The sequence below is a fragment of the Choloepus didactylus genome, chromosome 15, assembly GCF_015220235.1.
Source record: "Choloepus didactylus isolate mChoDid1 chromosome 15, mChoDid1.pri, whole genome shotgun sequence".
Taxonomy (NCBI): domain Eukaryota; kingdom Metazoa; phylum Chordata; class Mammalia; order Pilosa; family Megalonychidae; genus Choloepus; species Choloepus didactylus.
Genome location: NC_051321.1, coordinates 6,030,795 through 6,050,945, shown reverse-complemented (window position 1 = coordinate 6,050,945; position 20,151 = coordinate 6,030,795). Strand labels below are relative to the sequence as shown.

The 20,151-nt window shown below is 42.6% G+C and overlaps 1 protein-coding gene across 2 annotated transcripts in view; it reads left to right on the top strand.

Moving 5' to 3' along the window:
• DOCK1 (dedicator of cytokinesis 1) overlaps window positions 1-20,151 on the top strand; it is a 546,722-nt gene that overhangs the window by 472,957 nt on the left and 53,614 nt on the right. For both annotated transcript variants that reach the window (XM_037804943.1, XM_037804942.1), the window contains exons 36-38: window positions 3,236-3,276; window positions 4,512-4,602; window positions 8,405-8,524. In XM_037804943.1, the coding sequence (XP_037660871.1) occupies window positions 3,236-3,276; window positions 4,512-4,602; window positions 8,405-8,524 (252 nt within the window). The remainder of the gene's footprint in view (window positions 1-3,235; window positions 3,277-4,511; window positions 4,603-8,404; window positions 8,525-20,151) is intronic.

Here is a 20,151-nt window from a genome sequence, read left to right as displayed (position 1 = left end):
TGATCCTCAATATGCTCAAGGAGATAAAGGAAAACACAAAGAAATGACTTACAAATATCAGGAAAGCAAAGCATGAGAATCTCAATAAGGAGACAGAAATTATAAGAAGGAATCAAACAAAAACACTAGAGTTAAAGACCACAATAAATGAAATGAAAATTCCCTAGAGAGTTTCAATAGCAGATTGGAGCTGACACAGGAAAGAATCAGTGGACTCAAAGATAAGACAATTGAAATTATTCTGGCTGAGGAGCAGAAAGAAAAAAGAATGAAAAAGTGAACAGAGCCTAAGGGACTGTGAGATGCCATCAAGCATACCATTATGTGTTATTATGGGAGACTCAGAGGAGAAGAAAGAGTGAAAGGATCAGAAGGAATATTGAAAGAATTAATGGCAGAAAACTCCCCAAATTTAACAAAAGACCTTAATATACATATTCAAGAAGCCCATCAAACCCCAAATGTGAAGAGAACCATACCCAGACTCATAGTAGTCAAACTGTAGAATGCCAAGGACAAGGAGAGGTTTCTGAAAGCTGCCAGAGGAAAGCAGTGTCTTATGTATAAGGGAGCCCCAACAAGGATAAGTGCTTGTTTCTTCTAATCAGAAACCTTGGAGATAAGAAATATTTAAAATGCTGATAGAAAACAATTGCCAACTAAGAATTTTATATCCAGCAAGAGTTTCTTTAAAACAAATAAGGAGAGATTAAGACATTGGAAACCACATATCCAATAAGGGTTAAATATCCAGAATATATAAAGAAATCCTACAACACAATAACAAAAAGACCAACAATCCACTCTAAGAATAGGCAACAGATTTGAATAGACATTTCTCCAAAGAAGATATACAGATGACCTGTAAGTACATGGAAAGATGCTCACCAAATCAAAACCACAATGAGATATCATTTCACACCAATTAGAATGGCTACTATTAAAATAATGGAAAATAAGTGTTGGAGAGGATGTAGAGAAATAGGAACACTAATTCTTGTTGGTAGGAATGTATTTAAAAAGGTGTAGCAGTTCTGGAAAACATTTTGGCAGTTCCTCAGAAAGTTAAATATACAATTACCAAATGACCCAGCAATTCCACATCCAGGTATATATCCAAAAGAATTGAAAACAATGCAAACAGATAATTTACACACTGATTTTCATAGCAGCATTATTCACAATTGCCAAAAGATGGAAGCAACCCAAGTTTCTTATCATCTGATGAATGGATTAACAAACTGTGGTGTATACACAGCCATGAAAAGGGAATGAAGTTCTGATACATGTGGCAATATGGATGAGCCTGAAGACGTTATGTTGGATGAAATAAGCCAGACACAAAGGACAAATATTGCATGGTCTCACAGATATGAAACAATTAGAATAAGCAAATTTATAGAGTATCAGAAACTAGAATACAAGTTACCAGGGGCTGGGTTGAGGGTAGGGAATGAGCAGTTAATGTTTAATTGGTACAGAATTTCTGGTTGTGATAATGGAAAAGTTTTGGTAGTAGATAGTGGTAATGATAGCACAACATTGTGAATGCAATTAACAGCACTGAATTATACATTTGAATATGGTTTAAAGGGGAAATTTTAGCTTGTACATATGTTACTAAAATAAAAGTATTTTTAAAAACGAAACCTAGAATTGTAGACCAGAAGCAGTGACCACTAATGTAAACTATGGACTATATTTAGTATAATTGTAATAATATTGTTTCTTCATCTGTGACAAAGATACCACACTAGTGCAAAGTATTAATAATAGGGTAAACTATGTATTTGGGGAGTGGTTAATGGGAACTCTGTACTTCCTGCATGATTTTTCTGTAAAACTACAACATCTTTAGTAAAAAATAAAAAATTTTTAAAATATCGGCCCAATGGGGGATGGTATAAAATTTTAATTTATAAACACGGGCAAGTTAAATTTGGAAAGGAAAGGCTCATTCTCTGCCTTTGATGCTGATTATGTCACTCTGAGTTGTCAGCTGAAAATGTCCTCATTTCCAAGCCAAAGTCGTATGAACTAGGAGACACTAAAATCTCAGATGCAGCAAAGTGGGCAAATCTTGGTGCATTGTCCTAAACTTGCCACCTTCTAACATTTGGTACTTAATCATTTTTTTCAGAGAGCTCAATCTTGAAAGCATTGCTTTTTTTTCCAAATGAAATTAATCACCCAATTTCCTCTTACTGGGGAGTTGTATCCATTTATAATGGTGATATTTGCTAGTTATCTCAGGATGCAATCTAGAGTTCTAACATGGATTTTCATGTTTCATATTGCCAAATTTCACATTGAAAGTGGCCATGATGTTCCCATAACCCGAGCCATGTTAGGTGGCTTCTCTACCTTATTGGTGCCTCCTCTGTGATAGAGATAGTTGAGTTTAAAATATTTAATTTTGGTAGAAGTGTTTATGCTCAGCCAGAAGATACTGTGCAATCATTTGAAGAAATAATTCAGTCGTTGTAATCTCCTAACTAACCTTTCTCCTTCCATGTTTATGCACAAGATGCTTCTAAACATGATGACCAATTTTCTTTCTGTGACTGAAACAGTTTGGAAGGTCCCTCTGTCCAAAACAGTGCAGTACAGTAGAACTTTCTGCAATGGTCAAGATGTTCTGTACGCACAGTCTCCAACACAGTAACACTGGACACGTGGCAAGCACACCAGAGGAAGTGCATTTTTAATTTTATTTAATTTTAATTAAATTTAGTTTACGTTTAAATATATGTGGCTAGTGGCTCCCATATTAGACAGCTCAGGTCTAGAATCTCATGTTGCCTTCTTGTAAGAGTAGCTCTTATGGAGATTGGACCTGGTGTGCTTTAAATCATATCTATGATGCTTATTCCCAAATTTGAGAGCCCCCTCTGCTTTTTTTTAAATCGCAAATGAGATTACAATAGTTAAGATACCATGTCTTTGGGCAGTACTTTATTTCAACTGCATATGAGTGACTTTCAATTGACAGAAGTAGATTTTAAGTCATCATGATGTTCAAAGTGTAGGAAATGTTACCCTTAAAATAGTAAGAAAAAAAGTAAAGAACAGCATGAAATGGTTTTTATTTTATATGAATTTATGGTTCTAACCCCAAAGAGCTGGATTTGTTTGGCTGTGTTGGGCACAAGTTGAAGAAGCATGAATTTGTAATGGGCATGTGACACTTTGTGGGAAATAGGTTTCTAAAACAGTGTCATTGTTTGATTTTCAGAATTTCTACAAAGAAATTGAAAGAGAAGAAATGTATATCAGGTATGTTTGCATCATGCTCGTCTACACCATCTGAGTATTAAGATTGCTGTTCGTCAAATTCTTGCTGAGAAAGATTTTATAATCACAGGGGTTTATTTGATAGAAAATTATGAAGCCTAGAGTTGGAGTTCAGTGGAGCTCTCAGATCTACTCTCAGTCCAGACAGATGAAGAGATTTGGGGGGATGCCACTGGCCAGCTCAGAAGCCTAAATATTAATGATTAATTCACAGGGTATTTGTACCTCTTCAATACCTCACATGACCCTTTTCAAAAAAGGTATCATCACCAATTGTAATGTTTTACAGTAACGCATACAATCAAATAAGACACCCATTTTTAAAAACTTTACTAGAAATAGGCAGTATATAATTTCCCCATCTACTCATACTTTGACACCATATTCCCAAGTTTTCTATGCCTTTCTCCAATGTAAGAAGAAATATGGTTTGCATTGCCTGCTGAATTTTGCTCTGTCGCTTGCCTCTTTCACTGGAGTAGGGGGTTGTGATTGAGCCCCTCTATTTCTTGGTCACGTCTGGGGTTCCGTGCCAAACATTTGGCAAGAGTACCACTTAAAGAATAGGAAAAGGATATAACCCACAAGCATTACTATTTAATGATGTGTTTCTTGCATCAAAAGTGATTTTCCACTTTTTTATTTCTAAGATTTTTTTTTAACTTCTCCTTTAAAAAATACCATATGAATCTAATTTTAGGGGAAACAATTAGTTGGCTTCTTTCATCCAAGATGTAGATTGCTTTATGTTAAAAAGTTGGACCTTTATTTCTTCATGGCAGAGAAAGTCTTTTGGTCACATTCACTGTGACCACTGGAGCTCTTTGTTCTTACGGGTTTTTATTTTTATGGATGTTTCTCGCATTTTGATTCAATAGAAATGTAAGAGATTACAATCACATATTGTACAATCTCATTTCAAATGTTTGAGAGAGAATCTGGAAAAGATGAGAAGAAATGAGAAACCTTTAAAAAAAATAATCCTACCTTCTCATGTCTTCATTTATGTCCTGAATAAATATTATTCTATATTACTATTGTTGATTTTTCTTAGTATTCTCTGCACCAAAAGTTTTCAAGGCAGCATGAATTATGAATACTGTAAAAAAGAAAGTATAGCTATGATTTACTGTTGAAGGAAGAATTCAGTTCTTGCAACCCTTAACACAAATTATTTGGTGACGTTTTTAGAATGCACCTCTATTTTTTCATCACAGGTATTTGTACAAGCTGTGTGACCTGCACAAAGAGTGTGACAACTACACTGAAGCGGCTTATACCTTGCTCCTCCATGCAAAGCTTCTTAAGGTAATAAAAATTACTGTGGACGTTACGATTCTGTCATTAGAATCTATTAGAATTAGAAATAATTCTAAGATTATTTGAAACTTTATTTTTCCATGACAAATTTTACTAAACCTATAACTTAGGATTTTATGGATATTGACTGAAAGTAATGGCATAAACAAAAGCATTTAGGAACCACTTTGAGAATAGATTCTTCCCTACTGAATGCAGATTTAACAAGATGTGACAGCAGGCTGTCACCAAGCCTCGTAAACACCAGTCGTTGGGCTAGCAGCTAGCAGCATGTGACAGATTCTGCAAGTCCTTCCTCATGCCAACTGGACTCAGTGATGGTGGAGAGCCACATCAGTAAGAAGCCATTCCTCTGGTAGAGCAGCTAAGAAACAGGATGAGACATACCCCTGTTTATCTTAGCAAAGAGTGTAGGGACCAGGTCATGACTTTTCTCTCCATCAGTTCGCATTGAGACCTCCTGTTGGTGTGCTCTGCCTGATTCTCCTGGAGAGTGTTGTTCCTGAGCACAGGTCTGTCGGGACAGCTTTTAGCTCCCAGTGGCTCTTTCGTTACGTCACTGGCTTTTTCATTTGCAGTAGTATATTCTTGCTCTCCCCCATGTCCAGGGCCAGCACAGTTAGTCATACAGAGTGGACCCTCAGTAAACAACTGGATGGATGCATGGATGCTCGGGTTGGTGGGTGGATGGGTGGATGAATGGATGGATAAGTATCAAATGCGTGGATAGATGATTAAGGGAGGGATGCGTGGATGGATGGATGGATGGATGGATGGATGGATGGACCGATGAATGGTTGGGTGGGTGAATGAGTGGGTGGGCAGATAGACGATGGATGGATAGATGAGGAATTGCTACCCAACCCTAGTTTTATGCTTTAAAACTTCAAGTCCTTAGATTATATCTCATGATATCCTTATTAAAAATTGAAAACTTATGAACTATATAAACTAAAAGTTAAGAGAATTAGAATTTAGTTGAGTGACACAAAACAAAGACTGCTCCTTCAAGGAATCATGTTTTCAAACACAGACTAGCCCCCAAACACCAAAATATAAATGGAAAGAAACCAGATAAAAATTCCATTAAAGCAGACATTAAGCCACAACATTTGGTTGAAGAGAGGAATTAAGGAGGGCCCTGTGTTAGGGAGTGAAACTCTGGTAAGAATCCTCCAGTCTTTGACTTGATCCTGAAATTTCCCTTAGCTTCTGTGACACATGTAGAAAGGCTCCACTAGAGACATTGGAGTGTGGAAATTTACCTCTGCCTGGATATGAAAGTATCTATTATAAAGAAAGCAGAAGGAGGCTCGGCTCAGTCTGGATTTCCCATAGATAGTCCTCTTGGGTCTAGCTGCGTGAGAACCCCTTTGGCCTCTCACCATATAAAGCTCTCCAAAGGAACATAATTTATGAAGATAGAGATTTCAGTTGGTGCCTCTGACCCCAGCTGGTACACTGTGAATTCTGATGGTCTTTGTTTGTTAGAAGCCCACATTTCAGTAACAAAGTATTTTTACAAATGTGATAATATTTCTTCTACACCAGGGAAATTAAAATAGGGTTGACAAACTGCTCACTTACTTTTAGTCTCTCTCATGGAACATAAACTTTTATAGGTTCATGTGTACGTAAAAAGTATATGTGTATAAACATATCATTTGTTTAATCATTGGGTTTATTGAGGTTTGGGTTTGTCACAAACCGCATGGTGGTTTGTTTCACAATCCAAATCAATAGGCCCAATTGCATTATCTTTTCCGCTGGGGCACTGCATTTTCAGTTAAATGATGAATACTACATAATCTCTCTCCATATCTTTTACACCATTACATTTTGCATTTTTTCCTAAATAGGTTTTGATATTGCTGTAAATGTGAATTTACACTAGTTGATCAATTGGCTAAAGAACATGATTTGTATTGTTATGAAAATTCTTCTTTAATATGATGAGTATATTCTTGTTTGTTAACTAAAGATCCTCAAATAGTTCTCTTCTTTTTGATTCAAGATATTTTGTCAAAAACAAGCACAATCAAAACATTAGTTTTAGCTAACAATCACCTCCTTGTATCTCAATGATTAATTGGGAGGTGTAGGGGATTTTTGCTTCCCTGTTCAGTATCTTAAAAACATAAACAGTGATTTTCAACTTCAAGGAAGTAATTTGAATTCTGAACTTTCTTGTTCTTATTTATTTTATTATAGTTATATTACAGAGTCATCTAAAAATCTTACTTTTATCCTTCCCTTTTCCCCTACCCCAATAACAGTAGAAGCCCAACTTTGTTATGAAAACTCCAAAATTAATGAGTTGGTAAATTATAATTGTGGGGATATCCAAGTCCAATTTTAAGGTGAAAAAATGCAGACTCCTAAAAGGTTTCTCACTTCTGACTTACCTAGAAACAGGAAGACATCTGGCCTTGTGCTTTGTACCTTATTCGTTGGAGGCCTGGGGTGCAGGGGCAGGTGCTCCGGGGCTCCTTTGGGTTGGGAAGAAGGGGCTGCTGTGCAGTGGAGCTGGTATGGAGGCCTTGCCAAGTTTCTCTCCCCCTGCTCCCCCACTTGACCATGCCAGTCCATTTGGCCCTTGACCTATACTCACAGTCGTTCTCAGCTTTCACCCCTGTGCCATGCCCCGCCTAAAATGAGGCACCACAGCTGGTTCTGTTGATCCAGACATGGCCTTATCAGCCCTGAGGCCGATGGGACCTCACCCTTCACCCTCCCCCTCTGTTGGGGTCTCCAGTGCGGTCCGGGCAGCTGGGAGCCAGCAGGCTTCCTTTGCAGTCCCCTCACTGTCCTGACTCAAACCAGGGCCAAGCTCCATCTCCTCACTGCAACCGATGAGCGGGCTCATTCTGATTATTGCCTCCGACGAACCGCCCCAGACTCCCCTTAGTTTGGAATCATGCCCTCACCCTTAAATGCCTGCACAATCCCTTTTGCAGTGTTACTATATACCATTTCCCTTTAATCTGTAACGGTGCTACCTCTGGATGGCCGGAGTTCCTGGAGGCCAGGCACCTTCTGACTCGTCTTGGAGTCATCTTTGCATAGTAGGTCCTCACCCAATGTTTGTTGAATTTGATCAAACTCTACTCGATGCCATTGATCCACTAAGCCTAAATTCAGGGCTTTGCCTATTTTATCTGTCAAGCGCCCTTCCCTTCCCCCGGGTGTGTCTCCCTCCCCACCTTGCCGAAGCCCCCACCACCAGCACTCCACAGACCCTCCCGGGCCCGGGCTCAGTGTCCGGTGCCGTGCTTTGGGCTGAGGGGCAAAGGCACCTCCCTGTGTGAGAAGCCTGCTGTCGAGGCCCCTTCTTTATGACTTCCAAATGTGATCCATCGCCTCCTTTGCTGTTGATTGAAATGTTGAGCAAGACCAGTCCCTGGAGATGCACCGCTTGAGACCGCCACAAGCCTCCTGGCTCATAATCCCTCCCAGAATTTGATGAGGCATTCTCAGCCAACTGACAGTTCTGCACTTTCTAGAACCTGCTGGAATTCTCCTCTGCATGAATCAGGGTCCAGCTCTGCCTCCCTCTTATTTTCCATTCCTCCCAGGGTCTCCGGGCCGAGGTCTGCTCTCACGTGCCTGACTGCCTGCTCACAACAGCCCCCCGTGCCCCCAGACTCACGCCCTCACATGTGTGCCCAGTGCAGAGCTCACATTGCAGTCTGCACCCTGCGGTAGGCAGTTCACACCCACGGGCCTGCCCTTGATCACACCCACAGACCCACCCTCTCCTGGCCCTACTAATGCTTCACTCTTGTCCCAGTGGTCCGAGGATGTGTGTGCGGCCCACCTCACCCAGCGGGACGGGTATCAGGCCACAACCCAGGGCCAGCTGAAAGAGCAGCTCTACCAGGAGATCATTCACTACTTCGACAAGGGCAAGGTAAGCAAAAAATGTGATTTCTTCTGTTTTTCCCTTTATGTACACCCACCTACACATCGTAAATATGTTTTTAACTGATGGCATTTGTAGAACCAGAAATTTGATACAAGTTCTGTGCTGGAATATTTTATGCATAATTCTCTTGTTTGTGCTCACAAATAGATAACTTGGTTTAAAAAAAAGTCAATAGCCCTCTTATAGATGCTTTGCTGTAAAGAAGGAGAAAAAGAAAAAAAGAGACCACAAATTTTTATAGTCCTTTCCAAGGAAAAGCACATCCAGGACACTGATTTTGAGATGTTTCTGGGTACTTAGAGTAACATGTCCCTTTGATGGCTTGCATTTTTCTATTATCACGGGAAATTAATCCTGTGCTCAAATATATATTGCTCCACCTTGGCAGCTTCTAGATTGATTGACTCAAAGAAAATTATATATTCAGTTGATTTGTGTTAAAAGGAAACCTGCCATCATTTTAATCATTCAGTAATACATCTCACTGCTGTAGTTCTTATGATTCAGGTAATGCAATAACTGAAAAGGCACGCCTTCTGCTTTGTAAGTTCTTAAAATCTGCCACCAAAGTGACTTGGGGGCTCCTTCTGTGGCTTCATCCGCATTTTTAACTCTTCTCGGTTACCTGCTTCATTTTTCACTTTGAGGAAAGCGAACCAGTGGCTCTCTGATGCTGCCCATCCAGAAAGGGAGAGTGGCTGCTCCTTTCTGCAGCGGTGGTCATAAACGAAGCCCTGTGAATCCAGCGACTGTCTGCAGAGTCCCTATGGTCACCAGCTTGGACTCTCCTCACATTTCGAGTGTAGTTAGTGTGCGTTTCATTTCTTTTCTACTGTCCTTGTCACATGAAAAAAAAGCCAATATCCTCCCAGTAGCACATGGCTTGGCTAAAGGCCACTTGGAAATAAGAATCTGAAATGTGACATGGCTCACATCCAGTCCCCTAGTGGAGGAAAATATGTGTCTATTCATAAAAATGCGGGACCTTCATGGTTCAGGCCAATTACAAAGTGTTTATTAGCTTAGCCGGGGGAATCTTATTCCTCGTGTCCCCCGCTTGGGCCCTCCCTTGCTCTCCATATTATAGCCACACTGCTCCCCCTGCACCCCAAATGTACCGGCCCCCTGCCCACCTCTGCCCGGGAGACCCTGCTGCTCCCATCACTTGTCCCTTTCCTTCCGGTCTCAGCTCCAATGCCACCTCTTCTCCAATGACCAAAACACCCTCTTCTTTTCCTGCATGAAGCACTAACTGCAACTTGCAATTGTGTACTTGCAGGTTTATTTTTTTAACTGCCCCCCCCCCCCACTAGGCTGCCTTTCTGAAGGCAGAGGCCACCTGTGTCTGTTCCCCATGATCTGTATGTTCCCAGTGCAGTGCCTGGCACCCCACACACACATGCAGGAGGCGTTTATTGAACAAATGAATAGACAAGCGAACAAATGAATGAACACCGGGCATTTAGGAGTGATTCCTGAGAGAATGAAATGCTCATTTATAGCAAGCAGGTCACTTGACCTTCTATAAATAATAAGTCAAAGAAGAACATCAATTTTTTTAAGCCAAGATAGCCTAATATATTTTTCTATTTAACAGTAGTTTATCAAAAAATTATATAGAAGAGAAAAAAGAAGGAGCTCAGTTTGGAACAGTGGTTCTCCTCCTGGAGCAGTTTGGCCCCCAGGACACATTTTTAGCTGTCCTGGGTCAGGGACAGGGGCATCTGCAAGCATTTGGCTAGAGGAGGCCCACAATATTATTAAACATCCCACAGTGCACAGGACAGCCCCACCACAAAGAATGTTCCGGCCCAAAATGTCAGTTGTGCTGAGGCTGAGAAATCCTGGTGAAGAAAAAACTAATTCAAGTCACAAAAGATTATAGGCAAAAAATAAAATTGGCTGAAGGAGCATCAGACACTGCTATGTTTGGAAGGGACTTTGAGTCAGAGTGAGTGTGTTTGATAATTAAAGTTCAGGAGGATTGTCTTCACTGTAGCTATTCGAATTGTATTGGTAATAATGGATTGAAAAGCCATTTCTGAGCATCTGTAATATTTCCACTGGAATTTTTAAAAGGAACAAAGACCATTTATCTGTCTAAAGCTAAAGTTAGACCAAGTACAGGTGAGGGAGAAAATTTGATAAAATGAAATGTGAAGTGCCTTGGTGATTAGTTGTGAGTCAGAAAAAAAAAATCATTTTGACATCGACAAGCATTACATTTCCTGGGAAAAATAGCTGTGAGAAGTGCTTATTCATCTTCTTTATCAGTCTAGATGGGCTGGAATATGCTGGAATTTCATCCACCTGAAATTTCAATGGCTCCAAACAAAGCAGGTTTATTTTTCACTCGAGCTGCACGTCCGTCCTGGGCCGGAGGAGACGCTGCCTCTTTGGAACCCAGGCGAGCAGTGGTTCCTCCACAGGCCAGGCTGTGAGGAAGGTTCTCGGAGGTCACCTGCCCTCCCTGTGCTTCCACGTGTTTCTGCTCGTGCCATTGGCTGAGGCGAATCTCAGGGCCACACCGGACTCCATGGAGGTGGGGAAGGGGAGGCAAGAGGTAGCAGCACCTACGTCTGCCACATTTCATTAAACAAGTGGCCCAGGGCTCCATTCAAGAGCGTACAAGGCACATGGAAAAGTTAATCTAGACATTAAGCAAGTACATGCATATTTCTAAGAAACATAATTTTCACTTTAATCTCCTGTGACTGGGAGAGGAAGAATGGCGATGTCTCCTAACTCTTGGTCTTGGGCCTTGATCCCAGGCTTCTCCAGGGTTTAGTTTCTTTCTTTGGAGAGGGAGAGGGGTGGGAATGGTGTGGACGGTAAGGGCCATGAGCAGAAGCAGCCGGGAGAGTGGGGGAAGTAGATATCCCAGCAGAGGATAATAATTTGACCCTTTGTGCCAGACTCAGAAGCTTTCATTTAGGAAATAAGTCCGAGGCATGGCCATCCCTGCCTTCTTTGGGTGTGTGTAGTAATTAGAACTGTGACAGCCTTCATGCCTGTAATGAAATAAGACAAGTGACTGTGGTCATTGCTGACGAGGAAGAAGCGTGATTTTGGGAGGATGCAGGTGCACACATTCCCTCACTCCATTCCCAGATGGCAGTTATTTATCTTGGGGAGAAAATACGTCATGTTGACTCCTGAGTGATGGTTGGCAGGTTATAAGAGGGCCTTGGACCTTGGTGACTGTGGGGTCCCTGAGCAGGGATGGGCTCCAGGGGAGCCACCTCTGCAGCAGCGGGTGCTGCTCTACCTGCACTGTCCAACACTGGAGCCACGCACCATGTGTGGCCATTGAGCATTTGCCGTGTGGCCAGTCCAGATTGAGCTATCCTATGCATGTAAAATGCACACTGGGTTTTTAAGATTTAGTGCAAAAAAAAAAAAAAAAGTAAATATCTCATTAATTTTTTAATGAGAAATTAATAAGAAATTATTAATTATTGATCACGTGTTGAAATGAGCATATTTGAAATATCTTACTACTATTAAAATTAACGCAACTCATTTTTTTTTAATGTGGCTACTAAAAAATTTGCAATTACATATGTGGCCCACATTAAGTTTGAAGTGGACAGCCAATTGACTGAACAAAGATTTTGTTCTTATTGAGCCCCAACAACGTTTTCTAACGAGCATGTTCATCAACTCACGTGCTGTGGCCGATGGAAGGTTGGCAGCATATCCTTTGGGACCTTCCAGGCAGCCAAAATTGCTTACATGCCTGTTGGTTTATAGCCGTTCATCTAAATGAATATTTGCAAAGCTGAAATCTATCTAAGAGAATTAGAAAATGGGGACCAAAGCCAGGAAAAAAATGAATTTGTGCCAGAATGTCAAAGGAAAGCATGATAACAAGTGCCAAAATGAGATTTTTTTGGTCTTGTAACCTAAAGTCATTCCTGTAATTCTGAAATAACTGTTAAGAGTATGGTAGTTATTAGCGTTTGTGATTTTGGAGGGTGAGGGTGGAGTTAGGAGTTCCCGTTTGGCCCGAGACCTCTGAAGGAAACATAGAGGCAAAAGGTAGCAAGAGGGAGGTGGAAACAGAGGCAGCTGTGAAGACAAGTCACAAGAAATCAAGAGAAAGCAACATAGCATTGCTGCAACAAGACAGGTTTTCTATTACTTCTTTTTTATTAAAATTTGGAAATATGCCCCTCAGTTATTGTTCTAGTTTGCTAATGCTTCCGGAATGCAAAACACCAGAAATGGATTAGCTTTTATAAAGGGGGTATATTTGGTTACACAGTTACAGTCTGAAGGCCATAAAGTGTCCAGGGTAACACACCAACAATCGGGTACCTTCACTGGAGGATGGCCATTGGTGTTCAGAAAACCTCTGTTAGCTGGGAGGTGACGTGGCTGGCGTCTGCTCCAAAGTTCTGGTTTCAAAATGGCTTTTTCCCAGGGCATTCCTCCCGAGGCTTCAGCTCCTCAAAAATGTCACTTTTAGTTGCTACTGGGGCGTTTGTCCTCTCTTAGCTTCTCCAGAGCAAAAGTCTGCTTTCAAAGGCTGTCTCCAAAATGTCTCTGTAAGCTGAAGCTCCTCTCTCAGCTCCTGTGCATTCTTCAGTGTCCCTCTTGGCTTTAACAAGCTCGCTCCTTCTGTCTGAGCTTATATAGTGCTCCAGTGAACTAATCAGGGCCTGTGCTGAATGGGCGGGGCCACACATCCATGGAAATTATCCAGTGAAAGATCTCACCCACAGTTGAGTGATCACATCTCCATGGAAACTCCAATCAAAAGTCTCCAACCCAGTCAACACCAATATGTTTCCTGCCCACAGAAGACTGCATCAAAGATAATGGCGTTTTGGGGGACATAATACATCCAAACCAGCACAGTTATGTTGTTTTCTTTTGTGCTTTGATGAATGCTTATTATAATAGTATTACTTTTCCAAGCTCTTAAGGATGAGTCCTATTTTCTCATCGTGGTTTGTATATCCAAGTCCTTGTCATTGTCAGTCTTGTTCTAAGATGTGCATTGCCCTGGCCCCAGCTCTACTTTGGGTGCTGCTCAACAAGGTGGACCTCTGGGCAGGACACCTACGCCTCCATCTCGCTCCTCCCAAGGCTCTACTGTGAGCTCCCAGTTACCGTAGGGCTTTGATGCATTGCCCGTTCCCTGGTGGCCACCACCCCATCCCTGCCCTTCTGCTCCCTGCGCCACCACTCTGGTTTCCAACAAAGTGGCCATGGGATCCGCTTTCATGAAGCACAGCTTGAATCACTTCGGAGATGGCCAAACCTAGGGTTCCCTTATCTGCTCTACAAAGAGATCTGAGCTTCTCACCCGGAACGGGAGGCTCCTTGCAGCAGGGCTCCAACCTTCCACGTACATGTCTAACCCCTCATCACCCACAGTATCTTGCTTGCCCTTTCCTAAACTTTCTCCATGATAGCCAATGGCTGAGATCTTCCTGTGGGTTTCCCTAGACTTGGGGCATGCTCCCTCTTAACTCCTTTCTCCGTGCAGTGGAATCTTTCCCACCTTCCAGGTGCCCCCTGAGGCCACCTTGGACTTTTCCCATTCCATCATGGGCTTGAGTCCTTCCTTCTGGGCATCTCATGTCACCTGTCCACCCCTCTGGGGTGCCTTTTTTTTTTTTTTTTTATTTCCAAAATTTGCAAACACTCTGTAGTCACCATGTAACAGCACCCCCCTGTTCCTTCACCCCCAGCCCCTGGTAACCTCAAATCTGTCTGCCTCTCTCTATGAATTTGCTATGTTTCTAGATAGCTTACAGAAGTAACATTATAGAATATTTGTCCTTTGGGTTCTGGCTTATTTCACTCAGCATGATGTTTCCAAGGTTCATCCATGTTGTAGCATAAATCAGAACTTCACTCCTTTTATTGGCTGAGTCATATTCCATCGTGCGTACGTACAACATTTTGCTTATCCATTCGTTGATGGGCACTTGGGTCGTTTCCACCCTTTGTGAATAACGCTGCCATAAACACTGGTGCACACATATCTGTCCAAGTCCCTGTTTTCACTCTCTTTGGGAAGTGTAATTGCTTGGTCATGTGGTAATTCTAAGTTTTACCTTTTTGAAAAACTGCCCTCCACTTTCCACAGCAGCTGCACCATTTTACATTCCTACCAACAATGAGGGGTCCAATTTCTCCACATCTTCTCCAACAGTTATTTTCCATATTTTTAATAATAGCCATCCTTGTGGATATGCGGTGGTATCTCATGGGGGTTTTTTGTTGTTGTTTTTGTTTTGTTTTGTTTTGCTTTTTTGCATTTCCCTAATGGCAAATTATGTTGAACATATACTTGTTGGCCACTTGTGCATTTCAGGCGTTTCTTTGTACTCTGTTTCTACCTTGCCCTTGAGTTGGAGCTGTTTATATGTTTCCCTTATGTCCTCCTATATGTGTCTCGAACGTAATGGCCTCCTGATCCCCTGGGGAGCTTGTTAAAATGCAGATTCTGGTTCAGTAGGTCTGGGCAGGGCCTGAGATTCTGCATTGCTGAGCAGCTCTGGGCAGGAGCAGTGCAGCCTGTCTAGGGGCCACCCCTTGGTCACCAGGCCTCCTTGGACTGAGCTACTTGAGGACAGGGGCAGGGATGTATCTTACTCTATCTCCCACCGCAGGGAACCCTGTGCCACACACATACTGAGCACTCTGTCATTTTTTTTAAGTGAATTGAGCACACTCTGGCCAATGCTGACATGAACACTGCACAGTTGAAAAGGCTGCCATCACTCAGGCATTCCACGAGGCCCTTACAGCGGGTTGCTTTGTTTCCTCCTGACCCAGACTCGAGCCCCTGGAAGGGCTGACGACTGTGTCTTCCGAGCCTCCCCTCCCGCCCCAGCGCCGAGCGTGGCACAGCGCCCTGGGCTCGCTGCCCTGGGGAGAGCCGTGTTCCTTTCCTGCGGTGAATGCTGTCTTTCTGTTAGTGCCACATTCATTGCAGTGGTTTTGGATCGAACAAAGACAAATTTTTGCAAGAACAGAACCGGCCTTTCCCGTCCAGGCTCCTCTGTGTCTATTAAACACAGCAGTGTTCGGGCAGAATGATCACAGCTGTTTATCGAGTGAGTGAGCAAGCAGACAAGCGTGCACGGAGGCCTTCTGGCATTGACAAAGTTACCGATTTAACTGATGACACAAATTTCACCTGGCTCAGGCTTTGAGCGATTTCCTGCCGGGCATGGAGTTTTTAAATCATGAGGATTATTTGGTTTGATTTTATTTTACACGTATTTTATTTTATGGAAAAAATGCAACTCTGGTTTTAAAAATGTGTAAGGGTAAGGGGACTTAATACCACAACTGATCTTGAAGACTGATAATATCTGGGGACCATGAGATTATAAAACTGAAACTAAATGATACCTCAATTTGACAAAACTATGACTCCACTAGAGCTCCAATGTTATGGGCTATCACCTTGTGGCCTGTTTCTTTAGGTAATTAAGGGAATCTTCACTGTGGACTTATTTTGTGGAAACATAATACATCCTGGAGCAAATTCACGGTTTTAAATGTGTATGGCTATCTAGGGGAAAGAGAGCTTGCAGAGATGACAGCAGGCTTGCCTTGTGAACTCTCTGAGCAGGCTGTTGAAGAGTGAGGGCTCAGCCTCCGAGCCCTGTGGACAGCAGCTCATTGTGCCCACAGGGGGAGATTTCTGGGCAGACGGGCCTAGGAAAAGACCAAGGATTGAGTTATATGAAAAGTTTCCCTACCTTTGGGCTCTGAAACCGGCAAAGCGGAATGGATTTTCTGCTTCTTTCTATTGGACACTCTGGCCTTTGAATTATGTTCTGTTGGGTCTCTGTATTTCTTCCACACAAAATCATTCTACTATTTTTGCTTTATCACTATTTAAAAAGTTTCGAATGTCTTTCAGCCCAGCTCTTGGTCGTTTAATCATTTTTCTTTCTCTGCATAAAACGTCATTTCCATCTGTTTCCCTTTTCATTCTTTTACATTTCTTACCTCCTGTGCTAATAATTACTCCTTGCTCCTTTTACTTTCCATTTTTACCACCCGTTTGAGCATCCCTCCGAAAGCCCTCTGTTCAGTTTTATCATCGCAGACGAGCATTCTTTTCTGAAGTTGCTCTCAATTGTCTGTCTTATTGTGTTTGGTTGAGGCCTAGTAATTTTCAATAAAGCCCTTAATCCAAGTACTTCACTGAAAATTACCAGGCTTCTCTTTGGAGGATGAGTTGAAAATAGAAGGCCTGCTCTAAGGAAAATTGAGCCAGAGCAAGGAAGTCAGTATGAGCCAATGTTAAAACGCCTCTGAAATGAAGGAACAGCCTGGCAGTGTCGACAAAGACGATACATAATTTATAGTCCAAGTCATGTATGAATGTCTGTAACTATTTTCAACTGGAGCTCTGTTTTCTTTTCCCTTAAAATAACCTTGCCTTGACAAAGTTCACACTCTGCCTTGCGCCAAAGTAAAAAAATGATGCATCTTGCATCATCTTGCGATTTAAAAATAGAGGTTTGGGAGCAAGTTTCCATTTTTGATGAAAGGGTTGGATTTCTTTTCTAAGTATTTGGGGCAAAGATTTCTTGTCCTATGGTTTCCCTTTAAAACCAAAGTTGTTAAGAAGAATTGCAAGTACAAGTATAATGACGCCTTCTTATGGGTTTATTCTCAGCATTGCTAAAATTTCTGAAAATCCTAAGATGAGCCAGAATTTGGCCTGAGGGTTCAAACGGATCGTGCGCTCGTTATGATCTGCTCCTTAGAAAAACAAGGAACCATTTATTATCGAAGTATGTCACCTGAGAATATAAACTTTTAGTCAGTCGTGATAACTGCTTCCCCAAGGTCACGAACACATTTTTCCACTAAGAAGCCTCCTATGAGGTCAGCACCATCCTGGGCACACAGAGTGGGGAAGAAGACGGGGACATGCCTTGAGGTGTCCCAGGTCAAGCATTAGGGCTCACATGAGGCAGATGGGTGCCATGTTTACCTGTCCAGCAAGTATAGAGGTGATTGCTTCCAGGGAGCTGGGGCAGACGGAGGAGGTGACATGTAAACAGGCTCTTGAAGGATGAGGTAGTTTGCCAGGTGATGGGGAGGGGCAGAAATTCCATAGGAAGGAATAGCACAGGTAAAGGCAAGGGGTCCTGAAGATATCTTGCTTTTCTAGGAAAGCAGAGAAGTTGTCCATGGGGGAGAAAAAGAAGGAAGAGAAGAGGAGGGCATCTCATGGCTGCAGGAGCCTTGTGAGGTGGAGGTGCGGTGGGCTGGGGGCCTGAGCCCGGGTCAAATGAGCAAACCTGCCCTCCTCTCGGCAGCCTGTGGCCAAGGGTTCTTCATGTGGGGCAATGTAGGAGGAGGATACTTGACTTACTGTAGGAATCAAGCTGGGTCCTTTAATCATTTTAAGATCTTGAGCAAGGGAGTGGGTATGTTGATTTAGCAGTTGCATGTAGGATATTTAAAGAGGAAGTCTATGGATAGAAAGAAATGAACAAAGAAGCAACTTCATGATTTTGGGGTGCATTAGGGTGTCCTGGGCCAGTCTCTGGCAGGAACAGTGGAGAGGAGTGAAGGCATTTAAGAGAGTTCTCATTGAACACATGGTAATGGGCTGAATGGTAGCCCCCCAAAAGAGACATCCATGGCCTAAACCCCAGAAAGGTGACTGTGACTTTATTTGAAAATGGGTCATTGCAAATCTTAAGGTGAGATCATCCTGGATTCCTTGGGTCGGCCCTAAATTCAATGACAAGTGACTTTCAAGAAAAGGAGAAGACCCAGACCTGGGGGCAAGGAGGCCATGTGAAGACAGAGACAGAGATTGGAGGGGCATGGCCACAAGAGAAGAATGCAGAGCCACTAGGAGCTGGAAGATGCAAGAAAAGAGCCTTTGGGGGAGCGGGGCCCTGCTGACACCTTGATCTTGTACTTCTGGCCTCCAGAATTGTGAGGGAATAAATACCTGTCATTGTCAACCAGCCACTTTGTGTGCATTTGTTATGGTTGCCCTAAGAAGCTAAGACACACATCAATGGTGTCTTGGTGGCTGGAGATAGAAGTTGGAGGCATCAAAGATGAAAGTTTCAGCAGAACAAGATGGTTAGGAAGAGATGATCAGTAAGGGTACAAGGGTGGAGATGAATGAGGGCGGGAGACCATTCCAGTTTGCTAATGCTGCCGTTAAGCAAAATACCAGAAATGGATCGGCTTTTATAAAGGGGGTTTATTTGGTTACAAATTTACAGTCTTAAGGCCATTAAGTGTCCAAGGTAAGCATCAACGATAGGGTACCTTCACTGGAGAAAGGCCATGGCCATCCAGAAAACCTCTGTTAGCTGGGAAGGCACGTGGCTGGTGTCTGCTTGCTCCCAGGCTGCGTTTCAAAATGGCGTTCTCCAAAATGTCAGTGTCAGCTTTCAATGGCTGTCTCTAAAACGTGTCTCTCAACTGCAGCTCTAAAATGTCACTCTCATTTGCTCTCCAAAATGTCACTTTTAGCTGCTCTGAGGTTCTTCTGTCTGTGAATTCCTTTATGCAACTGCAGTGATCCAATTAACACCCACCCTGAATGGGCAGGGTAACACCTCCATGGAAATTATCCAATCAAATGTTTCACTCACTGTTGACTGAGTCACATCTCCACGGAAACACTCAATCAAAGGATTCCAGCCTAATCAACACTAACACGTCTGCCCCAACAAAATTGCATCAAAGATAATGACTTTTGGGGGACATAATACATCCAAATTGGCACAGAGGCAGATGGGAAATGATGGTCAGTCCTCATGTTGGAATTAGAAGGATGGACAAGGTATGTGGTATGGACTTCAGGCCTGTGTGTGGCCCTGGGGACTGAGGAAACAATTAATACTTGCTAGAACTAGGGGAATAAATTTTAGTTCCTAAACGGAGTATCTTTGTTAATTCTTTTTAAAAACAATTGATGTTCTTGTTAGCTGAGACCAGGCTTTGTGAACCAGTTTTGACCTCTACAAGCTCCTCCTACCCTTCATCCAAACAATCTGCATCTGTCCCAAATATTCTGCTTCTTTCTTGTCCTGGCAGCTTCGTTGTTTTGCTCTCTGTTAGCTAGCACCTGTTCACCTCCAAACATGTCATTATTTCTCCCATCTTTTGAAAGTTTTTCTTGACCCTACTCCTTCTCCAGTTACTCCCCATTTCTCTTCTTTTTGCAACTCCTTAAAGAGCTACTTTCCTTCTCTATCTCTTCTCTCTCTTCCTCCTGTTATCTCTGGAGCCCACTCCCAATAGGCTTTTGGATCCACACTGCACTGAAACTGCTCTTATCAAGCTCATTGTGTTGGGGTTCCCCAAGGCCACCCCCAGGTTTGATAAGTCAATAGGATGACCCACAGGACTCAGCATATGGTCGCTCTCGCAGCTGTGATTCACTACAGTGAAAGGTTATAAAGCCACTGAGCGGAGGGAAAAGGTGCATTGGGCGAAGCCCAAAGGAAACCAGGCACAGGCTTCCAGAGTCCACCCCCAGTGAGTCATCCAGGATTCTCCTAATTCCCCCAGCAGCGAGTTGTGACTTTTATGACATGTCTAACTGGGGAAGCTCATTAGAGACTCAGTGCCCGGGGTTTTTATTGGGG